The sequence below is a fragment of the Narcine bancroftii genome, chromosome 2, assembly GCF_036971445.1.
Source record: "Narcine bancroftii isolate sNarBan1 chromosome 2, sNarBan1.hap1, whole genome shotgun sequence".
Lineage (NCBI taxonomy): Eukaryota > Metazoa > Chordata > Chondrichthyes > Torpediniformes > Narcinidae > Narcine > Narcine bancroftii.
In genome coordinates this window covers 104,640,072-104,667,828 of record NC_091470.1, presented here as the reverse complement: position 1 = coordinate 104,667,828, position 27,757 = coordinate 104,640,072, and the positions used below count along the sequence as shown (strand labels likewise).

Genomic DNA, 27,757 nt, shown 5'->3' with positions numbered 1-27,757 from the left:
TCAATGCCTTTCATAATTTTATCTAAGATCCCATCTCATTCATCTAAATTCTAGTGATTCAAGGGTTAACCCCTTCATCCCTGGTATCAGCCTGGTGAACCTCCTCTGCACCGCCTCCAAAGCCAATACATCCTTCCTCAAGAAAGGAGACCAGAACTGCATGAATCTCACCAGCAGAACCTCCCTGCTCTTAATTTCCATCCCTCTGGCAATGAAGGACAACACGACAAAAGTGAGGGGAAATCGTAGATAACACGTAGAACTGTCAGTGAATGCGGGAGCAAGAGTGTGGTAAACCGCTGTCTGTTGGGGCACAGCCATTGGCTGACTGTACCTGTGGCCCTACCCACAAACTCCAGAATAAAGGTGACTGTTCCACAGCCTCACCCCCCCCCCCCCTCCATTCTATTGTGAATAAAACCCTGGCAGTTTTGCATAAGCGCCAGTTTTGTGGAGTCATTGATGGTCCAGACATATTGTGTTCAGTGCTGGTCGCCTCATTACAGCAAGGATGTAAATGATTCCAGGATAGGAGATCATGTCATGTCAAGGTTGACAGAGGTGGGGCTTTTCTCCTTGGAATGGTGACGTAAATACACAAGATTATAAGGGGTTTGGATAGGGTGGACAGGCATCACCTTTTTTTCTCCTGTGGCGACAATAGCCCAAATACCAGAGGACATCTGTTCACGGTAAGTTTCCACAGTAGATATTTTTGTACTCGGAGAGTGGTGTAATGCATTGCCAGGAATGATGGTGGAGGCTGGTACAATAAGGACATTTAAAAGACTTTGCTGTGAGAGAGTAGAAAAATTTTGGGATGATCTCAATCAGATATTAAATAAAATAACAGAAAACAATATACCAAAGAATCCAGAGATCTTTCTCCTAAGTAACATAAAAAATAAAGAATTTGGAATTGACTTGGAAATTGCACAAAAAAGATTTGTTAAGATAGCCCTAGCCGTAGCAAAAAAATGTATTATGTCAACCTGGAAATTGGAAGATAATTTGAAAATACAACAATGGTATATAGAAATGAATAAATGTATTCCATTAGAAAAAATAACATATAGTTTAAGAAATAATATTGAAATATTCGAACAAGTATGGGAGCCTTACATTAAATACAATAGCGAAAACCTACCGGGAACAAACATTACCTAAGTTGATGGAAGGAGAAGAAAAGAAAAGAATGGACTCAGTAGAATTTCTGGTGTATTTTTGTTGAATGACAACATTGTCTGACTGAATTAATGCAACCTAGATTGTATACCTAAAATGGATGAGAGGGGGGGGGGGGGGTGGGGGGGGTGGCTTGGGAGGAGGGAGGGGGGAGGAGAAAAAGTCACTGTAAATGTGTGAAAAAGAAAAAGTGTATATCATGGCTATTGTGATTTATGGTGTGAAAAATAAAAAATTAAAAAAAAAAAAAAAAAATAAAAGACTTTGCAATGGGCGCATGGATTCAAGAAAAATAAAGGGTCCTGGGTGTGGAGTCGGGAAGAGTTAGATTAGGTCGACACAACATCGGGGGCTGAAGGGCCTGCACAAATCGCAGGCATCTGGGTGGCACAGTTGGCGAGGCACTTAGTGTAATGCTATTAGAGTACCAGTGACCTGGGTTCGAATCCGACCCTATCTGTAACCCCATGATCTGCGTGGGTTCCCTCTGTATGCTCCACTTTCCTCCCTGGAATGTTTGGTAGAAAGTAGAGCAAAAATCTTGACAATCATTCCCACATTAAAGAGCAAAAAATAATAATATTCTGGTGAATTCTACCCCCCATGAAGCAGGCAGCAGAGTGCCACGGTAGTGTTCCTTTTCACTAAATACCAACATCTTGTCTCGTTTAGGTGTCCAGCATCCAGACAGCAGGAGGTTCAAGTTTAACTTTATTGCAGACGTTGTGGAGAAAATTGCTCCTGCCGTTGTCCATCTCGAACTTTATCGGAGGTGAGAAATGATGTCGAAGCATGCACTCACTGGCTGATGACATATCAGGGGAAAAGGAAGGTGTGTGATGGTGTTCCCAGAGCCTCGGTACAAGGACCACTACTATGGTTCTTCAAGTATACCCTTGGCTTGGGCTTGGGATGGTCAGGGACCCAGTTCAACATCAGCAGTCAATGCACTAAAGATGGACAAGAATGTTGGGGCATAAAATGGCATTTGAAACTTAAAAATGTCACCCTAAACCAGGGGTCATCTTGTACGTCAAGTACAAGATCACCCAATGGTGATGGAGAACAGCATAAAGCACTCGCATAACTTCTACGGTTCTCAACCTTTTTCTTTCCACTCACATATCACTTTAAATAATCCCTATGCCAAAGGTGCTCTGTTATTAATAAGGGATTGCTTTAAGGTGGGTTGTGAGTGGGAAGGTTGAGAATCACTGCTCTAGACCCCATTGTTACTGAAATATTTTGCTGGAGAAAAATCGTCATTGGGCCATTTCCTTTGGAGTTATGAAACCGTGCACATAACGAGTCAATTAGGTCCGACTAAATGAGTGGTTTTCAAACTTTTTCTTTCCACCCACGTACCATGTTAAGCAATCCCTTACTAATCACAGAGCACTGATAGCACAGGGAATACTTAAAAGTGGTATGTGAGTGGAAAGAAAAAGGTTGAGAACCACTGTCCTAGACTAAATATTTTTCTACTGAAACTTGCATTTGGGAACCTGGATCAATAGTAATGTTATATTGAAACAGTAAACATGTAGTATAAACCTGTCTAACATACCTTAAAATAACAGCACAGTGCTAACAGCATACACCAATTGCTGTTTGCGATAGCTGACAAACAGTGAAGTCTCAGCGCTGCCCTGGGGGGTCCATACGCCCAGTCTGACTGCTGTCGGCTCTGTACAGGCTTTAACTGGCCTGTTGAAAGAGCTGATGATGGTGTAGTTTAAAAATGTGCCAATAAAATTTAAACCTTTACTGGGTAATTTGCTTTTAAAAATATTGTGACAGCATCACTCCACTGCTTAGTAGGATGGTGGTAAAGGACTGTTCGGGGCAGTAACTCTCAGATTCAGATTTCTGATTTAGTGGCATCACATACGTGGCATCACATACGTGGCATCACATACGTGGCATCACATACGTGGCATCACATACGTGGCATCACATACGTGGCATCACATACGTGGCATCACATACGTGGCATCACATACGTGGCATCACATACGTGGCATCACATACGTGGCATCACATACAATCCTGAGATTCTTTTTCCTGTGGGCGAGGCAGAATTACCACATATTGGTAGTGCAAAAAAAAACTGCACAATGTACACATATAAAGAAATAAACAAATGACAGTAATTCAGAGAGGAGGAAAAATGCTAACAATAAAGTGCAGAGTGCGAGTCCTTAAATGAGTCCCTGGATTGAGTTTGATGTTGAGGAGTCTGACGGTGGAGGGGGAGCAGCTGTTCCTGAACCTGGTGGCACGAGTTTTGTGGCACTGATAGCTCTTTGCTGACGGCAGCAGTGAGTGCTGGGTGCTGTGGATCCTTGATGATTGCTGCTGCTCTCCGATGTGGGGAGGGGTTTTACCTGTCACGTCTGGGGCTGTGCTCAGGAATAAGTGTCAGACTCTGGGTAGTCTTGTACGGCGAGTGTAACTGAAAACCTACATTTTAAGTGGTAGTCTTATACACCCAGTCTCCTTATAAGCTGGCAAATACGGTAGACAGGTGGGTTTGAGCAAATTAAAGTGAATGCAGAAATTGTGTGGTGAAACAGAATGGTAGGAAGATGAGGGCAATAGAATCAAAACATGTCATGAAATGTGTTGTTTTGCGGCAGCATCTCAGAGCAAATATTGCTATAAATTATATTTCAAAAATAAAGTGCCAGAAAGTAGGAAAAAGTGAGGCAGTGCCTGTGGTTCACTGTCCATTCATAAATCTGAAGGCAGAGGGAAAGAAGCTGTGTTTGTGGCACTGGGTGAAACACTGTTCAACTATGAATCAACTTTTAAAATTTACTGGAGGGATCTAGGTGGAAGTGGGGGGGGTGGGGGGGGGGAATGTTAAAATGCATCGTTAGGTCACCAATGTTTACTAGAGCCATCTGCATGGCTTTGAACCTTTCTCCAAAACCTTATGGAGAACCCACAATGTTCAGAGGGTAGATGAGAAAATGACGTGGGGCAAAAGAGTCGTCTCTTGTTGGAATCGTGCAGGCGACCCTCCCCCCCCCCCCCCCCCCACCCCCACCCCCGCGCACAAGCTACAAAATGCCCAATTCTGCTCCAGGAATTGTTTGTTGTTCCTCCAGGGTTCCCTTCAGCAATCGCGAAGTCTCCGTTGCGAGCGGCTCGGGCTTCATCGTATCAGAAGATGGTCTCATTGTCACCAACGCACACGTCCTCAACAATAAGCAAAAGATTAAAGTGGAGCTTAAGAGCGGAGAGGCATACGAAGCGAAGGTCAAGGATGTTGACCGAAAATCAGATATTGCATTAATTGAGATCAACCCAAAGGCAAGTCTGCTGGAGATGGATTCATTGCCTTCTGATTGGTATTGTTCAGTGAAACTCCAATAATCCACGTTTGTGCAACATGGAACAAGCCCTTCAATCCAAATCATCCACATTAACCCAGTCTCCAGACTTTGCTGCAACACCTTTTAATTCATTTTTTTTCTTGGATATCATTGAACGCCCACTGAATTTTCATAGCATGGCATGGTTGGTGCAACACTATTGCAGCTCCAGTGATCCAATAGCAGATTAACCATTAGACTAAGAAGGCTTAAGCCTAGGGGCCCAGAAGGAAGGGACTCCTGGGCAGGAGAAGGGAAGTCTGGCTCTACAATTCTTTCAATCCCAAAAGTTCAATCAAACCCCCCACCCCGCCCAGTATTTTTTTTTTTTTTTGACCCTTTGGATAGTTCCATTGACCCTCAGGAGTCGATATTGACCCTCCTCTAATATGTTATTTCATGTAACAACGTTCCTTTATTCTATTTAACAAAGGGTGGGGCAGGGAAAGGGTCAAGGTCAGGGGGAGCTTTCCTAAAGCTCACCTGAGGGGGGCCCAGATGGTAGGTAATCCACCGCTGCAGTGACCCGGGTTTGAATCTGCCACAAGGAGTTTGTGCATTCTCCCTGCACGGGTTTTCCCCAGGTACTCCAATTTCATCTCTCCTTTAGAGCATTTAGGGTTTGCAGGTCAATTGGTGTACTTTCTTTTAGGGCAGGGGGGGCACAGACCCATGGGCAGGAAGGGCTTGTTAATGTATTGTATGTCTACATTTTTTTAAAAAATTGAACCCATTTATTTTCAAATGCACACAGGAAACACGACATCAGGATTTCCAAACAATTGCTGGATTATTGAAATTTTATTTGTATTTATTAGTATTCTTTCCTGTATGTACTCCAATCTACAAACCACTTGGCAGTCCTAAAAGGCACTGCATGTTGGACACGCAAGTGCTAATAGCTCATTCTTTGCCAATATAAAACTCCTGAGGGATGCTTGACACGTGGATGTAGAACAAGGTCTCTATATGAGCGAGACACTGGACTCAAACCCAGACTAACTGCGAAGATTATGGTTTCCAATGTCTGCATTTCCTTTTTTTTATTTTGCTATTTTGTTTTTTCAAGCTTCAGCTTAATATTTCAACTGATTAAAACAATTAACAGTGGGGGGAAAAAACGTGAATTTGGGAAGAGGATGGAGAATTGTTTTCTCTGGCAAGGACACATTTAGGACTTTGCAAAGGAAAAGGATTTTTATTGCTGCAGAGATGTATTAAATTTGGACTGGATTATTGAGGTGATGATGTTCAGTCATACTTTCAGGGAAAAAAAAAACAAATGCTTGAGGAAATCAACAGGTCTTGCAGCATCCATAGGAGGTAAAGATACTTAACCAATGTTTTGGGCCTTAGCCCTCCTGCAAGGCGGCACAATTAATGTAGTGGTTAACACAACGCTGTTACAGCACCGGTGATTGGGACTGATTTGGGTTTAAATCCCTCACTGTTTGTAAGGAGTTTGCATGTTCTCCCCATGCCTTGCGTGGGTTTTCCCTGGAGGAGCCAGTTCCCTCCCACCCTTCAAAATGTACGGGGATTGTAGGTTAATTGGGAGGCACGGGCTTGTGTGCTAAAAGGGCCTGTGCTGTAGAGGCAGTCCCCAGGTTATGAATGAGTTCATACTGTCCGTAAGCCAAATTTGTATATAAGGTGGGACAGGTACTTACAATTCTTATTTAGCATTCATGAGGTACATGTATGCACATATGAAAATTGGGGGACAGCCCGTTCGTAAGTACGAGTTGTTCATAACCTGGGGACTCCCTAAATTTAAATTTAAGGTATGAGTAAAAGACAGGCAGGCATCTGAATTAAAAGAACAGACAGGGGGAGGAATACAGACCAACAGACAAATGGTGTTAATTGAACATGGAGAGGAGGACGGAAAAGGAAATGTGAAAATTGATTGGGGAAGAGAGGGTGAATGCAGAGCTTGGGGAAAGGAGACCAAGGAAAAATAGAAGTGAGAGAGAGAGAGAGAACTAGAGATGGATGTGGGGATGGTGGGTTAATGGAAGCTGGAGAAGTCAATGTTAATGCCATCTGGCTGAAGGGTGTTCAGATGGAATATCAATTGAGAATTTGCAGATGATCTCAGTCTGGCAGTGCAAGAGACCATGGACAGACATGTCAGCAAGGGAACAGGGCCAGGAGATGAAATAGGTGGCCACTGGGAGAACCACCCTATTGCGGCAGACCGAACCCAGTCTCTCTGTAGAGGAGACCACCACGGTAATACCGGAGGCACCCGATGACCCCTCCCCCCGCAGATTCACAGGTGAAGTGTTGCTCCACTCGCAAGGACTGATTCACAGTGGAAATATTTCAAAGCAGTGCTAGATAATAATAGACCAGGAAATTTGGAAAATGAAGTGCTGGGAAATCTGAAATAATGAGTGGGGACAAAAGATCCTGGAATCTGGAGCAAAACCGAACATGATGGAGGAACTTGGCAAAGCTGGTGTGCTGGAAGTGCTCTGCTTGTCAGACAGATTAAGTGAACAACAGGGTTAACCTGTCGAGTCAGTTGTCCTTATTCAGAACTGCCTGTCTGACGTTAAGGTCATTCGCCCACATTAACTCGCCTTCTCTCATTACTGATGCTGTCTCAGCAGTATGTTCTGCTTGGGTTATAACTGAGTAACAGCGCTTAAGATTGAGGCCCTTGCAGTTCTGTGCAGACGGAAGGCACAAATTAACGTTGTCTAATTGCTGACAGCAATACAATGAGGAAAATGATGAGCTATACAGATCCAAACCCTCAGGGTAGTCGGTGTTTTTTTTTGTTTGTTCCTAACGAAAAGAGATTGGCATTTATAGCCCTTGAAGGTCAAGGTGAGCTGCCTTTCTTGAATGCTTCTCAAATCAATTTTATTGCCATCTCATTGTACAAGTACAATCCGATGAAACAGCGTTCTCCAGAGCTCAGTGCAAAACGAAACATGCATCCAGATTTAACACGCATATAGACCAGCAATACATGTGCAGGATAAGCATTTATATTATATAGATAGAAATATCGAAAGAGGTACACAAATAAATATTGTTTCGTGAATATCAGAGTCTCTGAAGGTTCAGCATTCTCACTGCCTGTGGGAAGAAGCTGTTCCTCAGCCTGGCGATGTTGGCTCTGATACTCCTGCATCTCTTTCCCGACGGGAGTAGTTGAAAAAGGCTGCATGTGGGGTGGACGGGGTCCTCCATGGTTTTGTGTGCCCTCTTTAGAAAACTATCCCGGTGGTTGGGGCAGGCTCCAGAGGTCCTCTCTGCCACTCTTATGGTCTTCATTTTCTGCCCCAGATGCCTATTTTGTGCTACAGTGTTCCATGGTCCTGCGGAATGACCTCCAATCAATTTCTTTGCAGCAAGCCAGGGCGCTCCTGTAGAAGGTTGCCGTAATGGAGGCCGGAAGCCTTGCCCGCTTCAGTTTTGGGAAGGGCAACTTCTGGTGAAGTTAGCTCCTGCAGTGGGGATGAAGCTCCAACATTTTCCTCTGGATGCTCCAGATTCCCTCCATGTTCCAAAGACATGCGAGGAGTACTGGATTGTTTGGTCACATGGGTGTTATTAGATGACGGAAGGGCTTGTTACGCTCATCATTTTCCTTATTGCATCTCTAAATTAAAAATTTAATTTAACTGAAGGAATAGAAACTCATTTTAGGGTCCCGAATTTTTTTTGTGTGTGACATGGAGGGGAATGTGTGTCACCCCTGTATCTGCTGTCCCTCTTGTCCTTCTTGGTGATGGAGTTCCTGGTGTGGGAATTGCTATTTGGAGTGAGTGACTCCTGGTAAATTAGAAACTCTGAAGATGCTGGAGAATCTTAGCAGGTCACACAGCACCCATAGGAAATAAAAGGCAGTGGATATTTGGGCCGGAGCACTTCTTCAGGGATGCTATTGTGTCCCGGAAGACTCCAACCAGACTGTCGACTTCTCCAATTTCCGTTAACCCCCTCCCTCGTTCACTCATCCTGCTGTCTCCCTTCCTCCATCTCCCATCCCTTCCCTTCCTTCTATCAGAACCATCTTAATGTGTCCTTAACCCCATCACTTCTCAGCTTGAACACACCAATCAACTGCTTTCCAGTTTCTGTTAACCCCTCCCTGATCCCTTGTAACGACAGTGATTTACCACAGCTTACAAATAAAGAATACACTAGCTCATTTCTTTCAGCTCACCATGAAGCCGGCTTTCTTTTATAATTCACCAGACACCACATTTCATTCTTCAACTCCGATAAACTCCTCTGACCTTCTCTTTGACTTGCCGCCACACGGATGATCCTAACACTCTCACTCTCCCCCTCCGAGATCCATCACCTGTAGACTGACGCTTAACACACCCGTGCATGCGTGCTATTGGCCCCGCGTGTTTCATCGTTTGCGTCATCAGCGGCAGCCAGCACCACTCCCGACAGAGGTAAGTGCGCAACACTCTCTTTCCTCCACCCCACTCCCTTCCTCTACCCTCTTCTATACTGATCAGAAAGCTACATGTAGCACCCCCTGCCCTCTTCCCCATCGCTTCTCAGCATCTTTCTCTTCTACCCTCCTACCTGTACAGATAGACCCCGACTTATGATGCTCCAGCTTTTAAGCTCCTCCTCTTTCACCCCCACCCCACCCCCCACATTTTAATTCTCCTGAAAAATGGATGCTGAGTGGCCTGGTGAGTTTCTCCAGCATGTTTGTGCACCAAGTGACTCTAGCGCAGTTTGCTTACGGTCTCTGTGGCGGAGGGATCGAATGCTCGGTGTGATGGATCAGGCAATCGTTCTGGATGGTGTTTTTCCTGGAACTGCTCTTGTCTGGTCAACAATATTCCATCACAACCCTGACATTCCTCCGATTTAATGCTGTTTTGCGGCAGAATTAACAGGTTCAAGATATACCAGGGGTATAGGTTAATTGGGTGCAGGAGGGCAGTACAGGTTCGTGGGCCACGTTACCGCGCTGTATGTCTAAATTTAAAAATAGGTGAAAATGACATTTACAAAAATAAATACATTAGTGCCAAAGAAAATAAAAATGTCTTAAAACCTTGTTGAAGGCTTGAGTGAGTCAAGAGGTTATTGGCCCTTTGGGCCCCGATAGCTCTGTGGTTAGAGCACTGGCCTTGTAAATCAGGGGTCACGAGTTGGTTTCTCGCTGGGGCCTCATTTCTGTGAGGGGGGCTGGACAAAGTGGCGACTCTCCGTCTGCCTTACGGTGGATAAAACTTAGAGGTTCGGGTATGTGACATTCTAAATGTAGTATTACGTGACAGTAATGGAGTTTCTAACTTTACCACATGTGAGATTCAGAATTGATTGCAATAACCTCTTTTGGTTGAAGCTATGCATGTTTTTTAGATGAATCATTATGCATTCCACAGAATGGGCATTAATTCAGTTTTGTTACTGCGATTAGAGAACTCTCCCAGTGCTATTATTGGCACGCTCCTCGGACCTTCGGCCTGGGGAGTTTGTGGTGGCAATTGGAAGTCCATTCTCGCTCCAGAATACAGTGACCACCGGGATTGTCAGCACCACAGAGAGAGGTGGCAAGGAGCTGGGATTGAAAGATTCCGACATGGAGTACATCCAGACGGATGCCATCATTAACGTAAGATCAAAGGATTATGTGGGAAGGAGGAGGGGGGGAGAATTATTGTGGCACAGTTGGCATAGCAGTTAGTGCAATGCCTTTACAGCGCCAGTGACCGGGACCGGGGTTTGAATCCAACACTGTCTGTAAGGAGTTTATACATTCTCCCTGTGTCTGCGTGGGTTTTTCCCAGGGGCTCCGGTTTCCTCCCACTGTTCAAAAATACATACCGGGGGTGTAGGTTAATGGGGCGTAAATTTGGCAGCATGGACTCGTGGGATGAAATGGCCTGTTACTGTGCCATGTGTCTAAATTTTTTTTAAAATTTAAGATAAAAAAGGAATTCCCATGAATTTTACACAAAATTGTGGGAGAAACTCAGCAAGTCGCGCAGTATTCTTTATATAGCAAAGATAAAGCTACATCACCAACATTTCTGCCCTGAGCCCTTCATCAACGCTCGTGTTAAAGCAGGCAAGCGCCTGATGGGGACGGGAAGGGCAGGTAGAGGAGGACAGCGAAGAGGTCATAGGTGGATATGGGTGGGAGGGCTCAAGAGAAAGAAAAGATAGGGGAGGGGAATAGCTCTCTAAATGGTGGGACTGGATATTGCAGGCATTGACTGCATTTATTATTTGCCTGAACTGAGGCAGTGGGGTTTTAAGCAAGGTTAGCAGTTATCACCACGCTCTTACAGCACAGTCTATAAGGAGTTTGTCCGCTCTCCCTCCGTGGGTTTCTCCCATCCTCCAAAAAAAAAGTTCTGGGTCAATTGGCTCATGGGCCGAAAGTGCCTGTCACTGTGCTGTATGTCACAATTTTCATAACATTAAAATAAAAAGAAAATCTGCAGGTGCTGGGGACTACAGTAGGAGAAATTTAGCAGGTTATGTAGCATCCATATGAAGTAAAAAGTTGTCGATGTTTTGGGCTTTAGCCCTTACTCAGGACTGTGGAGGGAGGGAAGGGGGAGCAACACAGGATACAGGTGGTTGGGGACAAGAGTAAGAGAAGCTGTGGTGATGGGGGAGAGGGCGAAGAAGGATAGCTCTCTGATGGGAACAGGAAGGGAAAGCTGGAGGAAAGGAGACATAGGGGAGAGAGAGAGACTGGGGAGGGGATTTAAGGAAAAAAAGTGGTAAAAATCAATATAATTGCCGTCTGACTTGATGGAATACAAGGTGTTGTTCCTCTAGTTTCTGTGTAGCCTCAACTTGGCCATGTACAGAGTGCCCATGGGGTGTGGAATTAAAATGGTTTTTTGACACTGGGAGGTCCTTGCTATGGAGGTGCTCCACCGAACTCTCTCTTCAAATCTCTGATGTAGGCGAGGTCACAGATTCCCGAGTGAAGTGTTGCTTCACATGGAAGGACTGTTTGCGGCCCCGAATGGTGGTGAGTGAGGAGGATTGGGCTCAAGGGCAGCAGTAGTTTTTGTGTGCGCTGCATCGAGGGGTTGGCTATAATTGGTGGGTCTGGAGTCGGATAAAGACCAGACTGAGGGGAGGGGGGGGGGGGGAAGGATGGCAGATTTCCCTCTCTGAAGGGCATCAGTGAATTAGATAGAAAGATGATCGTGAGTTTATTTTCATATACACTGTAGAATGTACATATGCACTGAAATTCTTTCTTGCTGCAGCTGAACAGGTATTTGTAGATTACTGTAGTAAATTCAGGCAGCATGGTGAGCGTAGCGGTTAACTCCACGCTGTTACAGCGCCAGCAACAAGGGTCCGAATCCAGCGCTGTCTGTATGTTTTCCCTGTGTCTGCATGGGTTTCCTCCAGGTGCTCTGGTTTCCTCCCACCCTTTTACCTGGTTGTCGGTCAACTGGGTGCCACGGGCTTATGGGCTGGAAGGGACTGTTACTGTGCTGTATGTCTGAATTTTTAAAAAAATTGAACTTAGAAAAGACAAATACTGTATATAAAATAAATCGTACATATTCAAGATAGATTATTGTACTGTACTTGGAGTACAGAAGGATGTGAGGGGGCTGGAACCTCATAGAGGCATTTCAAATGCTGAGAGACCTGGATGAAGTAGATGTGGCAAGGGTGTTTCCCATGGTAGGGGATTCTAGGTTACAAGGACACAACTTCAGGATAAAATGGATGTCAATTTAGAACGGAAATGTGGGAAAAAAAATTATTTTTGTCAGAGGTTTGTGAGTCTGCGGAGCCTATTGCCACAGGTGGCTGTGGAAGTAAGGTTGTTAAGGCAGAGATTGACAGATATTTGATCAGTCAGGGCATCAAGGGTTATGTGGAGAAAGCTGGAGAGTGGGGCTGAGTGGGAGGATTAGAATGGATGAGTAGGCTCATTGGGCTGAATGGCCAACTTCTGCTCCTATAATCTCATAATCTTGTGATTTTTTTTTAATGGATTTTTACAACAATGTGGTAGCTTTCTAGTTAACATTACTGAATCTGACTGACATTCCCCCTTCAGTTCCAGATATATTTAATGACTTATTCCCCAGCTGCCAGGGTGTGGTGCACTTTCTCGTGAACCATTTGTCCACACCTCTGTCTGTCTTTATCCAGGATGCTGCCCATCCTGAAAGTCCTGACTACTTTCCACGAATGCTTTTAGATGCTTTTTATGAGAGAGTGAGAGTGAGATTTTTGGGGGGGTGGGGGTGTGAAAAATAGCCCTCCAAGGAAATAAGGAGAAAACTTTGAACACAATGGGATGGCCAACAAACTAAAGTTCGGGCGGAGAACAGCAATATCTGCAAAGTGGAATTTCGAAAGATGCAGTATGATACCCAGCGTCTAATTTTGTAACTTTATTCCCAAACAATTGAACTGATAAGCTTGATTATTCAGTGGAAAACAAACGTTTTAGTGCAGCCAACTCCCATCAAAGGAATGTTATTCTGCCTACATAATGGGAAAAGAAAGGATGATCAAGTTACACTTTGTCATTAAAGTATCACGGTCCTCTGGGACAAAGTGGAAATTAATGTTTAATATTGATCAAGTGAGCAGCAAGTAGAAACGAGGCAGTGTATGGTGCATGCGTTCACTGAACTGACAGAGGGCAAATGGATACGTGGCAGTAAGGAGATTCCACATTCATCCCCAGGGGCGACAACCATCAAAGAGCAACACGCTGCAGATGTTGGAAAGTTAAAATAAAATGCATGCTGGAAGGGTTTATCAGCATCTGAGGGAGAGAGAATTGTTGGCCTTTGAGAGTGAACTGGGACTTGGTAGAGACGAAGCAGGTTTTAAGAACATAAGAAATAGGAGCAGGAGTCGGCCATCTGGCCTGTCGAGCCTGCTCCCCCATTCAACAAGATCATGGCTGATCTGATGATGGGCTCATCTCCCCCGACCTGCCTTCTCTCCATATCCCTTAATTCCCCTACTATGTGAAAATCTATCCAACTTTGTCTTAAATATATTTACTGAGGTTGCCTCCACTGTTGCAATGGGCAGTGAATTCCACAGATTCACCACCTCCTCATTTCCATCCTAAATCTACTACCCTGAATCTTGAGGCTATGCCCCCTAGTTCTGGTCTTTGGCCAACCTCTTCAATCCCTGGAATCAACCTGGTAAACTGTGAAGAAAGGTGGGGGGTGGGTTAGGGGAGTAGGGAGAGAAAAGAACTGTGAAGATTTGTGACAGGGAAGAGACCAGATGGGACTATACGATGGTGACGTTGCCTGAAAAAGGGTGGTGCATAATGAGGCACATTCGAGGGAGGTATCAGGAGGAAAGATCACTGGCCTTGTGCTCTCGTTGGTGTGTTTGAAAACCACTGTTTTAATTGTACCTAATTGACTTGTTATGTGCACAGTTTCATAACTCCAAAGAAAATGAGGCAATGACAATTTTTCTTAAGCAAAATATTTCAGTAACAATTGGGTCTAGAGCAGTGATTCTCATCCTTCCCTTTCCACTCACCTTAATCAATCCCTTACTAATCACAGAGCACCGATGGCATAGGGATTACTTGCGTGGTATCTGAGTGGAAAGAAAAAAAGATGAGAACCACTGCGCTGGAGGCAGGAAACATGTTCCTGATGTTGGGGGGGGAGGGGTCCCAGAACCAGAGGCCACAGATTAAGAATAAAGGACTAGGTCATTTAGAACGGAGTTGAGGAAGAACTTTTTCCACCCAGAGAGTTGTGGATCTGTGAAACGCTCTGCCTCAGAAAGCAGTGGAGGCCAATTCTTTGGATGCTTTCAAGAAAGAGTTAGGTAGATAGCGGAGCTAAGGGATAGGGGGAGAAGGCAGGAACGGGGCACTGATGATGGATGATCAGCCATGAACACAGTGAATGGCAGTGCTAGGCCGAATGGCCTGTTCCTGTACTTATTGTCTATTGATTCCGTAACAAGGATAAAAATGAATCTCAGTGATCAAGGAAAACCTACATTGTAAACATTGTTTTCAGATCCAGCAATGAGGTTGGATTGAAAACTGATCTTTAGAGGCTATACAAGGTGCAACCAAGTGATAGAAGTCGTATTAGATTATTATTTAATGTTGGTGTTTATCAGGGAGAAAGCACAAGTAAATATGGAATATGAGGAACGAAACCAGTTTGATTAAAATAGAACATGTGGCTATATTAAATAAGCTAATTAAATAGAGATTAAAACCCTGGGGCAGATAGAACTACAGCACAGAAAACAGACCATCTGGCCCTTCTAGTCTGTGCCGAAACATTATTCCGCTAGTCCCATTGACCTATGTTTCAAGAGTTTCTGAGGAAGAGACCTTAATTTGTTTGAGGAAAAATATAGTTGCTAAAGGTTGTCTAGTATTGAAGAGCAAAAGCCTGGATTTTACCAGAGTTGGCCATCTCGCCATGGGACAAAGCTGATGAATTTCAGAGGAAAGACTGAAGCTGTTCTAGAGTGGAGGATAAATGGTCTGTTGGGGCAGAATGGCTAGTTCTGTGCCCTTTATCTGATGTAAGCTTAAACATTCGCTGATAGACCTTTGCATCACAGAGGAAGAGGATTCCTTAAGCTTGTTCACTTCCAATCTATGAATCATCAGATTTTCCTCCTTTATGCCCGATTAACAAAATCTACAATCAATTTAAAAATTATTAATGGGGCTGTCAGTTCCACATTTCTACAGCTAAGAACTGAAATGGTTCCTTGGTTCTCATCTGAAGTCCAAGCTCTGATATCACTGGACGGGGGGAGGAGGAGGGACGGGGGGAAGAGGAGGGACGGGGGGAGGAGGGGGGAGGAGGAGGGACGGGGGGAGGAGGAGGGACGGGGGGAGGAGGAGGGACGGGGGGAGGAGGAGGGACGGGGGAGGAGGAGGGACGGGGGGAGGAGGAGGGACGGGGGGAGGAGGAGGGACGGGGGGAGGAGGAGGGACGGGGGGAGGAGGAGGGGAGGAGGAGGGACGGGGGGAGGAGGAGGGACGGGGGGAGGAGGAGGGACGGGGGGAGGAGGAGGGACGGGGGGAGGAGGAGGGACGGGGGGAGGAGGAGGGACGGGGGGAGGAGGAGGGACGGGGGGAGGAGGAGGGACGGGAGGAGGAGGAGGGACGGGAGGAGGAGGAGGGACGGGAGGAGGAGGAGGGACGGGAGGAGGAGGAGGGACGGGAGGAGGAGGAGGAGGAGGAGGGACGGCGGGAGGAGGAGGGACGGGGAGGAGGAGGGACGGGGGAGGAGGAGCGACGGGGAGGAGGAGGAGGGGTGACGGCGAGGAGCGACGGGGGAGGAGGGGTGACGGCGAGGGGCGACGGGGGGAGGAGGGGTGACGGCGAGGAGCGACGGGGAGGAGGGGTGACGGCGAGGAGCGACGGGGGGAGGAGGGGTGACGGGGGGAGGAGGACTGCTACTCCTCAATTTACGGATGACCTTGGTTTGGCGGAGCATGAGGCCATGGAGGGATATGTCAGCGCAGGAGCGAGGCGCAGAATTAAAGTGGGTGGAAATTTAATGTTTCTCCAACTTCCTACGTGATTATATTTGTGTTCAGCTTGAAATTGTCTGTCATAATTCCCCAATTTATTTTCAGGAAGCGAACTTTTTGAAAGCCTTTGTCCAGTGTCAGACTGTCTCCTAAACCAGCCATTCCCATACGGTCCCTCAATAGGGGCCACACAACATTTAAGGGGAGGGCCATGGACTGGGAGATCCCTCTCACTGATGGGGACAGAACAAAGGCGCTCAGCGAAGCGATCTCCCAGTATGTGCCTGTGATAGTACAGATTCTATCACCAATGTGTATATGTACAGATTGTTGTGTAGGATGACTGTGATTGACTGAGTGTAGCCACTCCTACTGGCAAGTCTTAAAGGATTGCTCCGAGCCAGACCAGGTCATTCTGGACTGGTCGACCTACATGTGACATAATTCAGTCTTTTAGTTAATAAAAGCCTTGGTTTGGATCAACAAGTCTTTGGTTCTTTCAATGTGCTCTACAGCACCCAGACTCTCCGATGTAGTGAAGGCCACAATAGGAGCACCAGATAGGATAAGAACTCTCTCTGCAGTAATTTGCATTGCAAATTGAAATCAACAGCTTCATTTGAATAAATCTTAAGAGGATTTGAAACAGAATATTAAAATCATGGAACTTCTCTTATTTTGTTACAGTATGGAAACTCAGGAGGACCACTTGTCAATCTGGTGAGCTTTATTTTCATCTATATTTAAGATTGCACATTTTAATTTGTTTGGCCTGAAATAAATTTTGAAATTTTACATAAATATATTCTGGGTAAGGATGATGATGTGATGCAATGTTCAAAGTCAGAAATTTAGAACCTTTAACCTGCATTAGAAATGCTTGTATAAGGACTTCAACTTCCAAGTGGAGTGGAACATAGAACTCTGCAGACGCTGAGATTGGAGTGAAAACCCAGAAATGCTGGAGGAACTCGGCGTTCATTGGCGGGGGGGTAAAGATGTATTACCAAGGTTTCGGACCTGAGCCCTTCGTGAGGGTCCAGCCAATCCCCACAATCCAACAACCTGAGGCGCACAGTCACGATCCAGCAACCAGAGTCATTCGTCGACATGCTTGGAGGAACTCCTCAGAGTCTCCAAGAAAATACTGATCATTGGGCCAGCTTGGAGCTAGGCTGTTTCTGCAACAATTCATTTGGTTGAAGAAACCATTCACCGGACTCCATTTGTAGGGCTGGAGAAACTCGGCAACAACGTCTGCAGGAGGGGAAAGGCTGAGCCCTTCAGGAATGTGGAATGGTTTCCCTTGAGACACCATTTACCGACCGAGGTAACTGCGCTCTCAATCACTGGGGGGGGGGTGGGGGGGGGGAGAAGCGGAAGATTGCTGGTGCAAACAGGGACAGTTTAGCTCTGTTGCAAGGCCTCTGTAGGTGATCCTTCTCCCTCCTGTCGTTTACAACGGCATTGTCTCTGCAATTCTCCTCATCAAACCTGGCACCTGGTCAGTTTTTGGTTGCATGACCTCTTGGGTGTTTCAACGCAAGATATTTCTTTTATTGTCGTGTAATAAAAGTGATATGACATAAAATTGTGCTTAATCTACTGTGAGGTAGACAAAGATTCCCCATCAGCAGAAATTGCCCAGCATCCCTCTTAGCCAGTGAAAGAGAAGCAAAAGAGAGCCTTTTCAGAGTCGCCGAATGTCCATGGATTTCCCTTCCAGTGCCTCTGCAGCCACACGGAAACCATTGGCAACCTGAGTTCCAGACCCAAACCTCTGACAAGATCAGGAAGCCTCCAGCATCCTTGACACCCTTTCGCATCCTGTTTTCAATACCTGGTACACCTTTACCTAGTCTCCAGCAAGTCCGCAACCTGGTGTGAGTTCTGCAGACGCTGAGATTGGAGTGAAAACCCAGAAATGCTGGAGGAACTCGGCGTTCATTGGCGGGGGGGTAAAGATGTATGGGTTCCACGCCTCGAGTCATCAACAGCCCGCCTCCTGTGTATTCTTCAGTCTCAGAGCCCCTCTCTAGTCTATGGTCACTGTCCAATGGGTCATCTCCAATGTTTCTCCTTCTCAAATGGGGTAGGGGAGGGGGGGTGAAGAGGTCTCCCTATTTTCTGGTTCCCTGCACCTCTGCCCCCTCAGATCCTATAACCCCTTGTGGCTGTGGTTGTGGAATTTTAAAATAAACCACTGTCAGCTCCTTTAACAGCCCATTTAAAGCCTGGACAGAGCCAATAAGTCAGACTGGATGGTTGGACCATGCGTGGGAGTGCTGTATCTCTGCTCCTTGTCCTCCACAGGTCTGCACCAGCGTTGCCGTTGGAGCATCGCCGCCATTTTGTGTTTATCTCAGCAACCTTGGCTTGTCACGAAATAGATGGCGAGCCTTTCTGCCCATCCACCTCCATGCTGGCACTTGGCAAAGCAGCTCTAATGCATCCCTCTTTCCTGCATGCCTGTCCACATCTCCTGGATTCTTCTGCCACTTGGCACATTGTGATAGAATCTGGAGCAGATGGTCTCGGGGAGAACGCGGAAGCTCTGTACAGAAGTCAGGATGGAATCTGGGATCCAGAGAGCAGTGAGGTGGTACCCCCTCTTTCATCCCCCCCGCCCGCCCCCCCACCCCCCCCGACCACGTACTGTTCAACTATTCCACCTTCTTAACATGGCTGTGGAACAGAGCCCAGGGAAAGGTTACTGAAAATCAATTCCACAAAGTACAGCAATGGGTTGGAGCCAAAACAGGTCAAATATCAACACTTATTTTTCCTGGAAGCTCGAAGATGAGTGCTGACAAATAAGCCTTTGTTTTTAAGTGATGGCCGTGGGTATTAACCACATGCACATTGCACGTGAAAACCGATCCTCTGGTGAAAAGTTCAGCACTTCCCGAGGTTGGAAGTGTCGGCAGATACTGGAGACGCTGGTCAGCATTCCTCATTCCAGTCATCCATGGTCTCTCCCTCGTTCAAATTCAGAAAACCAATCCGTTTCTAAAGCCACTTCTGCCAGCCAAGCTGATTATTTTGGTCACCTGGCAACGTGCCGGAAAACTGCACTTCACGGAGTCGATCGACAACTCCAGTAAACATGCTTCTTGTCCATCTCCCCTTCACCTTGTGCTATCAAATGAGGTACTTTAGGAATTTGGCCCTGATTGTCGGAAATGCAGCCACCAACTGGCACTGCAATCTCCCAGCAACAGGGAAAATGATCTGTCTTATTTATATTGGCTGAGAGATGACTATTGACCATGGCTTCTATTTGTGTCTCCCTGCTGACAGTGGCAGTTTTGATGTAGCATAATATAGGTGAGCCTTGACATTGTAACATTGAAGGACATTCAGCCCATCTGGCCCATGCTAGTTCTCACCTGAGCAATGTCGAGTTTACTGTCAACTGACTGCACAAGTACAACCCGATGAAACTCCGTTCTCCAGTCCTCATTGCAAAACTTGCACACACAATCAGACTTAACACGTAAAGACAAACAATACATATACTGAACAAGTATTCATATATACAAATAAATATGCTTCATAAATAAGAGAGACTTGGAGGGTGAGTGTGAGCAGTTCCTTTGGTCGTTCAGCCTTTTCACTGCTGTTCCTCAGCCTGGTGGTGCTGGCTCTGATACTCCTATTTCTCTTTCCCGACGGGAGCAGCTGAAAGATGCTGTGTGCAGGCTGGTAGGGGTCCTCCATGATTTTTCGCGCCCTCTTCAGACAACGATCCGGGTAGGTCACGTCAGTGGGAGGGGAGGGAGACTCCAGTGATCCCCTCTGACGTACTTGTGGTCCAGTAGATCTCACCACTCTGGTGGGTTTGGGACATCCTGCTGATCAAGCCTACGGACTGGGATTGAGTTCCAGTTGGTCCCACCAACTCTAGCTCACATGCTTGGAGACTTAATTTTCCCCCCATTCCCTCTATTCCTTATGGTCTAACATTAAATCCATTGGGATAAAAATGCAGGAAATTGTGTTTGGGAAGGGAGTGCATAGATTGCAAAGCACACTCCCAGTTGCTCTTTCTTACCGCTGCTTATTTTTTGATTAATGAGAGCTTTGTTGTGAATTGTTTTGCACTGCAGGACGGGGAGGTTATCGGTATTAACACCCTCAAGGTGACTGCAGGAATATCATTTGCGATCCCTGCACACAGGATTCAGCAGTTCCTTGCTGAGTCACACGATCGGCAGCTGAAAGGTACGAGGCACTAAACCAGCTGGGAGCCCCTGATTGAAACCGGCTGTAGATGGATTCACCGTTCGCCATTGGTTGCTCCTCTGTGTGAAGTAAAGGACACCAGTGGCGAGAGAGAAAGTCAGCTGGTTTTGATTCAGAAAGACTGTGAAATCAGCAGAAAGACTTTGCATATTTGTGGTTTCCTGCTGATGCCCTTTAAAGTGTCGCAGTATTCAGAGCAGATTTACCTTCTTTCATGAAAGCCTTCCACTTTTTGAACAAAGAACCTTACAGACCCTTCAGCCCATGATGCTGTGCTGACTTGTATAAACCTACTTGACAATCTGAACCAGCAATCCTAAAATGGGTGGTGGAAAGCATACAAGGGGGCAGTGAGGAAAAAGGGGGCGGTCCGAACCTTGCTGGCAAACTCGGCACACTTATTGTGTGCTATCCGTCAGGTGAGGTGGGGGTGACAGTGACGGCCCGGGACGGTGATTGGCTAGGACGGTACTGCTGGGGATCGTGACTGGGCGGGACGGGACTGCTCGGGATGGCGACCGACCGCCCAGGACTGTGACTGCAGAATAAAATAATGGTCACAGCACAGCAAATGAAAAAGAAGGTGTAGGGAATATAGTGTGAAGACAACGTAGTTACAGGTGAGATGTAAAATTTACCCTTTCACACTGCTAAATAAATTGGTTTCCTATAAGTTTTATTTGTGAAATAAACGCTTGTTTGTAGTGTTAGATTAGTTGTTGCTTTAAATTTGGAGTAGACACAATACCAAGAGGTGTGTGTTCGTCATGTGTGGGGTAGGGGGGAGGCACTAGGAATGTGTCCTGGGAGCCAAGGGGGTGGCAACCTGAAAAGGTTTGGGAATCCCTGGTCTAAACCTTCCCCACTTCACATCTATAAGCCTTACGTCCACATGCCTGTCTAAGAGTCTTTTAAATGTCCCTATTGAACCAACCACCACCACTAATACATTTCCAGACACCTTCTGCTAGAGAGAGAGAGATCTCGGGATCTGCCTTGCCTCAAGACACATTCTCCAATCCAGGCTAAATCTCCTATGCCCTCTTGCCAAAGCTTCCTGTAATGAGGCGAGCACAATATTGAAAGTGTGGTCTAACCAGAGATTTATAGAGCTGCAACGTCGCCTCGTGGCTCTTGAACTCAGTCCCCCACCTAATGTAGACTATCCTACCTGCACGGTAATCTTGAGAGATGTATGGATTTGGACCCTCTGCAATCTGACCATTAACCCTGTTCTGGTCAAAATGCATCACTTTACACTGAATGCTACCTACCACATTTCTGCCCAACTCTGCATCCAATCTATCTATATTTGTAACTATCCACACCTCCTCCAACCTTCATGTCATCTGATGCCGAGGCATTTGTAACCCATTAGTTCACGGTCCCATCAGATCCAAGATTTTAACCCCTTGCCTGTTTTGTTGATCTTGTGATAGCCCAGAGGTTGGGAAAGAGTTGAGTGGATGCTGCAGCTTACAGAGAGGGGTGGACTTGGATATAATCGTCAGTGAAACAAGGTTCTGGGGAAATTTGCATATGTGTCGAGGTTGGGGAAGAGCTAAGCATGGCTGGGATATCCTACCAAAACCCCTCCAAAATCAGATACTTTCCAGAACTTAATTTGTCAGTTACGTTCAAGTATAGTTATCATTCTTGACAACTTGACGAAACAGTGCTCTCTGGTCCACAGTGCAAAAATAGTGTAAACAGACAAACTACACATAGACACAGGACCTACATACATGTTTTGTATACATGTATTAAAAACAAATAGTCTCAGAGGGTTACTGTGAGCAGTTCATCAGTCATTCAGCAGTCTCACTGCCTGTGTGAAGAAGCCTGGTGGCGCTGGCTCTGATACTTCCCTGGGAGGTGGAGCTGGAAAATGCTGGGTGGTGTGGTAGGGGTGCTCAATGATTTTGCAAGCCCTTGTGAGAAACAGAAGTACCTTCACAGAATTTGCTTGAGACAAAAATTGAGAACAAAGAACATTTATTATACAACAATGCAAAGTTGGGTGCTTCCCCTTACCCTGGGAATACACACGTACACTGGGGCTCACCCAACTTTTATACAGTTGATTTCAGTATAGAAGTACCCTCCCCCTTACATTCTTCTGCCTCCTGGATGAGTTTGGCATGAGGCAATCCTGTCTGCCTAAGTGCTGTTTCTGTGAACTTGGAGGACCAGGGGGTATCCTGTCGGTGTCCCATCATGTCATTGTCCTTATTCACACCTTCCCGACTCTCAGGGCTTACTAACTTCTTATATGCAGAACTTGCTAATTCTGTCTAAGGCTAGAAGACCCTTATCTTATTCAGACTAACTTTACTTCCTACATTCTATTTTCTATCCTTATCCTATTCATACTGGCTTTATTCATTACACATATATACATACTAGTTTCCTCATCTTTCATATTTTCATATTAGTTTTACTCATCTCTCACACCCTCTTTAGTCAATGATCCTGGGAAATCACATTGATGGAGGTGGGGGGTGGGGGGTGGGGGGTGGGGGGGGAAGAACCCAGACCTTACTGAAATACAATGAAAATCTTAATTTTGTGTGCTATGCAGGCATTGCAAAGATCATTGGTACCAGAAGGGAAATGGAGTGATGCAATCTCCATCACAGAACTGCACAGTATAGGCCCTTTGGCCCAGTGTTGTGATGACCCAATAACCAATTAGCTGCCTGGAATTTGCCAGGCACAACCCTCCATTTAATAGCTAATAGCTTTCAAGAGACTTCTTTCAAGTCATTGTACCTCTCCACCTCCGTTGTTGGCAGCGGCCATAATCCTCAATGTACAAAGATTACAGAAAAGATACTTGCATGGATAGAGCATTGGCTGAATCAGGAGGAAACAGAGAGTGGAAATAAGGGGATCTTATTCTGGTTGGTTATTGGTTACCAGTGGAGCTCGTAGGGGTTGGCATTGGGGCCACTTTTTTTTTTAAACCGTGTATGTTATTGATTAGGATGGTGGAATAAATGGCTTTGTGGTTAACTTTGAAATATAAGTGGAGAGGCAGGTTGTGAGGAAGAAATGGAGAGGCGGCAGAGAGACAGATAGATTGGGAGAATGAGCAAAGAAGTAGCCAATGCAATGCTGGAAAGTGAACGGTCATACACTTTGGTAGAAGGGATAAAAGTTCAGAATTCAGAAGTGCAAAAGGACTTGGGAGTCCTCGTGCAGGATACCCTAAAGGTTAACCTCCAGGTGAAGAAGGCGAATGCAAATTTATATCGCGGAGAATAGGATATAAGAGCAGGGATGTGATGCTGAGATTTTATAAAGCACTGGTGGGGCCTCACTTGGAGTACAGTAACAGTTTTGGCCTCCAATAACAACAAAAACTTGACTCCTCATTTAAGAAAGGATGTGCCAGCATTGGAGAGGGTTCAGAGAAGATTCATGGGAATGATTCCTGGAATTATGGGATTAGCATATGAGGAATGTTTGATGACTCTTGGACTGTACTCCTTGGAATTCATAAAAATGAGGAGGAACTTCAAAGAAGCAATTCAAATATTGAAAGGCCTGGAAAGATCAGCTAAGTTCTTTCCCACGGTGGGGTCTCTAGGACAAGAGAGCACAACTTCTGGATTGAAGGCAGCCCATTTACAACAAAGGAATTTCTTCAGCTGGAGAGTCGTGAACCTCTGGAATTTGCCACCATGGGCAGCTGTCCAGGCCAGGTCATTGAGTGTATTTACGGCAGAGATTGATGGGTGTCTGAATAGTCAGGGCATCAAAGGTTATGGGGAGAAAGCCAGCGAGTGGGGCTGAGTGGATCAGCTCATGATTAAAATGGTGGAGTAGACTCGATGAGCCTACTTCTGCTCCTAGATCTTATGGTTTTATATGATGAATTCTAGTTTTTTTTTACCAACAGGAAATACATCACCAAAGAAGAAATACATGGGAATAAGGATGGTGGCCCTGACACCGAGGTAAGGGCCCAAAATCTGATGCCATTCATTTCTATTTTGTTTTTGGGGAGGCACCACAGGTAGTTGCTACCTGGCAGATTCAGCTCACCGGGTTTGGTCCTGGTCTCTGGTGCTGCCTGTGTGGAGTTTACATGTTCCTGCTGAGACTGTGCAGGTTGCCGCTGGTTTCCTCTCATGTTGCAAAGGGACGCTGGTTGAGTCACCCCAAGAGTTGGCAAAGTTGATGAGCGCGTCACAGAAAAAAGGTTATGGTGCAGGTCAGCGGGACTTGGCAGAATAGTTTGGCACAGACTAGAGGGCTGAAGGGTCTGTTTCTGTGCTGTAGTGTTCTATGTTTACATGGGAATTAGTGGGGGGATGGGTTTGCTTCTGGTTCAGGCCTTATGGGTCAAATGGCCTCCTTTTTTGCAATTTGAACACATTAATTTTGCTCCTGAATGGTAATGATTTTGTTCAGATAACCAGTGTAGAACAGTCACAGGCAGTGGTCCAAATTTTTGAAGCACCACATCACAAAGTACTGGAGGTACTAGGCGGCAAGTTAGCTCAACACTATTACAGCACCAGCGACCCAGGTTTGAATCCAGCATAGTCTGTAGGGAGTTTGTTCTTTCTCCCTGTGTCTGAGAGCATACTTTTAATCAATACCCATTCCATTGTAGTCTCTTGCTCGACCTAAAAATGCGTGACAAAGACTTCCCTGATGTTTCTGCTGGGGTTTATATATTTGAAGTTATTCCAGCAACACCGGCAGCCAGGTGAGTGATTGACGAACAATCAGAATTTATTGTTGTGACCACGTCACGAAATTTGTTGTTTTGTGGCAGCGTTACAGTGCAAATATTGCTATAGATTATATATTTTTTTTAAAAAGAGGAAGTGAGGTAGCGTCTGTGGTCCATTGAGGAATTGGATGGCAGCGGGGAAGAAGTTTTCCTTGTGCCGCTGGGTGCTCGTCTTTAGACTTGTACCTTTTTTTTCCGATTGTAGCAGAGTGGCACGGGGTCCTTGAGGATCGAGGCTGCTTTCTTAAGACGTCGTCTCTTGTAGACCTCCTCACTGGAGTGGAGATGGATGCCCGTGATGGCGTTGGCTGAGATCACAACTCTGTAGCCTTTTCCTGTCCTGTGCGTTGGTACCACCGTACCATATAGAGATTAACCATTCACAATGCTCTCCACAGCCCACCTGTAGAAATTTGAGTCTTTGGTGACATACCAAGTCTCTCCATTCAGTGCCTAAATGTACCAAAACATGTGGTTTTAATTCAAGGTTATGTAATATTACACTAAATTGCCTTGTGCTTGCCATAAGGCAAAGAGTTGACATTAGTGCCACCCGGCATTTCTTGGAGAAAAGGGGTGTACAGGAGAAAGATAAACAAAGGAAGCCCCTTCGGAGTGCATTTTGATGTGTCTTTCCTTGGATGCTCTAGCTCACTCTTCCATTTCCCTTGTGGTACCTTTGACACGCAATGGAAGGAGATGCATCTCTTTCCACTACCTGGGGCTCAAAGACCTTCCATATGAAGCATTTCTTCCAATGAAGTTGAATGAACACATCCGAACAGCAAGCATTTGTTGCTGACACATTAAATTATTGCACCACCGTTGATTAGCTAATAGAGTACAACTCCAATTATCCGAAATTAGATTCTCCAAAATCCGCACTTATCTGAAATTATTTCGGAGCCGAACTGACCTCACAGGTTTAAAAAAAAAAATTCACCCGACATGAAATTAGAACGATGATTGTCCTCGTTTTGGGTAACTCCCTCCCCTCTCTCATTCTATTTCTTCTCTATTGACTTTTCACTCCAACTCTCCTGTTCAAACTGCCACTGCCTCCCAGCCGTAAGTGGTCAGAAGAATCCCTTGTCCTGGCGTCATCAAAGAGAAAGGCCTCCCAGGCCATAGTGGGTCCTCAGGCTCAGTGGCGTTCTCTCCCCTCCCCTCCCTCCTCGCACAGAGAAGCTCCCTAACACCGACTCCGAACCCTCCCCACACGGACACCGGACATTGGTGGGGGGGTGTCAGGAGCTCCGGTGACCAGGGAGATAGGAGTCTACCGACTTGTCAGTGAGTGGGAAGCCTCCCCAGGGATAAGCAGCAGCAGTGTGTACTGCCGGGGATCGGCTGCAGTGGGGAGGTCTCGGTGATTGGCAGCAGCCAGCATTTTTTTGGAGAGAATTAAACATTATTTTAATGGTGAAAGAGCCTTGGTGTTTAAACACTGTTACAAGTGATTTGCTGTTGTTTCTGGGTTTTTTTAACTGGCCATTTCTCCAAAAAAATCTGTTTATCTGACATAGGCCCAGTCCCAACCATTTTGGATAATTAGAATTAGCAATTGTTAAAAATTTAACAATTTTTGGTTATTACTATATAAAATTATAAACTGTGCTATATCAGAACCTGTGCGGTACCTAAGTGTTATACAAGGTATCCCTGAAGTGCACTGTATTTGGTGCTCATAACCTTGATTTGTTTAAAAGGTCTTTTACATCCTCAGTAAATGTATTTACCCATTTAAACCATTACTGTAATAATTTCTACCCAAGCATAATTTTTAAATGGCTCATTTAATCCATCACCACCTGCCCATTTGTAAGAGGAAAAGTTTTCTAAGGTTCATGGTGCTGGAACAGAACAGCAATTCTTCCAGTCAGTACTCAATGCTCATGGTCATCCAAGCTGCCATTGCTGCCTTCGGGGCAGGCAGACTGACCCTGTCAAAATTCATCCCGTTTCAGTGCCGGCTTGAAAGACCATGACGTAATTATCACCATCAATGGAAACACGATCACTTCTTCCGAACAAGTCAGTGAAGCAATCAAAAACAACGACACTCTGTCCTTAATTGTGCGGCGTGGAAATGAAGACTTGATGATCACTGTGATACCTGACATCATCGAGTAGAACAAAAGTTCAATAAAAACCTGTTTAATTGCAGATCAGCATAATCAGATATGAATGCCGTTACTTGAATATCTTGTCTATAAGTAGTCGCGGTTAAAAAGGATAAAAATGTCACTGTTAAAGGCTTTGTAGTTATAAATAAAAATGTGGACTACTTGTCACATCTGCTTGAAAGTTTTTTTTTCCACACTGTGAACCATATCAACCAAAATACATACAAACATTTCCCCCTTGAATATACAGTGTCATTTTCTCCCCTTTTCCCCCCCTCCCTTCCTCCTTCCCACTCCCCACCAAACCCATTAAACATTCAACATATACAATACAATAAAATCATTAAACAATGTCATCACACAATGAAAATAAACAAGAAAATTGTGTCATCTACTTTTACACAATGGGTCAGTTCATTTCGTCTTCGTCTCATTCTATCATTTTAGGGGGTGGAGGTCCGCGGTAGGACCTCTCTGTTATGTTCCACGTACGGTTCCCAAATTTGTTCAAATAATGTGACTTGATTTTTAAAATAGTTATTTTTTCCAATGGAATACATTTATTCATTTCCATGTACCATTGC

At 45.5% G+C, this 27,757-nt stretch overlaps 1 protein-coding gene across 1 annotated transcript in view; it reads left to right on the top strand.

Annotated features, from left to right (window-relative positions):
* Nucleotides 1-27,341, top strand: part of LOC138754063 (serine protease HTRA1-like) — a 43,370-nt gene extending 16,029 nt beyond the window's left edge. The window contains exons 2-9 of the mRNA XM_069917811.1: nt 1,858-1,957; nt 4,299-4,503; nt 9,982-10,176; nt 16,743-16,775; nt 20,165-20,279; nt 24,205-24,262; nt 24,925-25,020; nt 27,015-27,341. Of these exons, the coding sequence (XP_069773912.1) occupies nt 1,858-1,957; nt 4,299-4,503; nt 9,982-10,176; nt 16,743-16,775; nt 20,165-20,279; nt 24,205-24,262; nt 24,925-25,020; nt 27,015-27,180 (968 nt within the window). The 3' untranslated portion in view covers nt 27,181-27,341. The remainder of the gene's footprint in view (nt 1-1,857; nt 1,958-4,298; nt 4,504-9,981; nt 10,177-16,742; nt 16,776-20,164; nt 20,280-24,204; nt 24,263-24,924; nt 25,021-27,014) is intronic.
* Nucleotides 27,342-27,757: the final 416 nt, after the last annotated feature.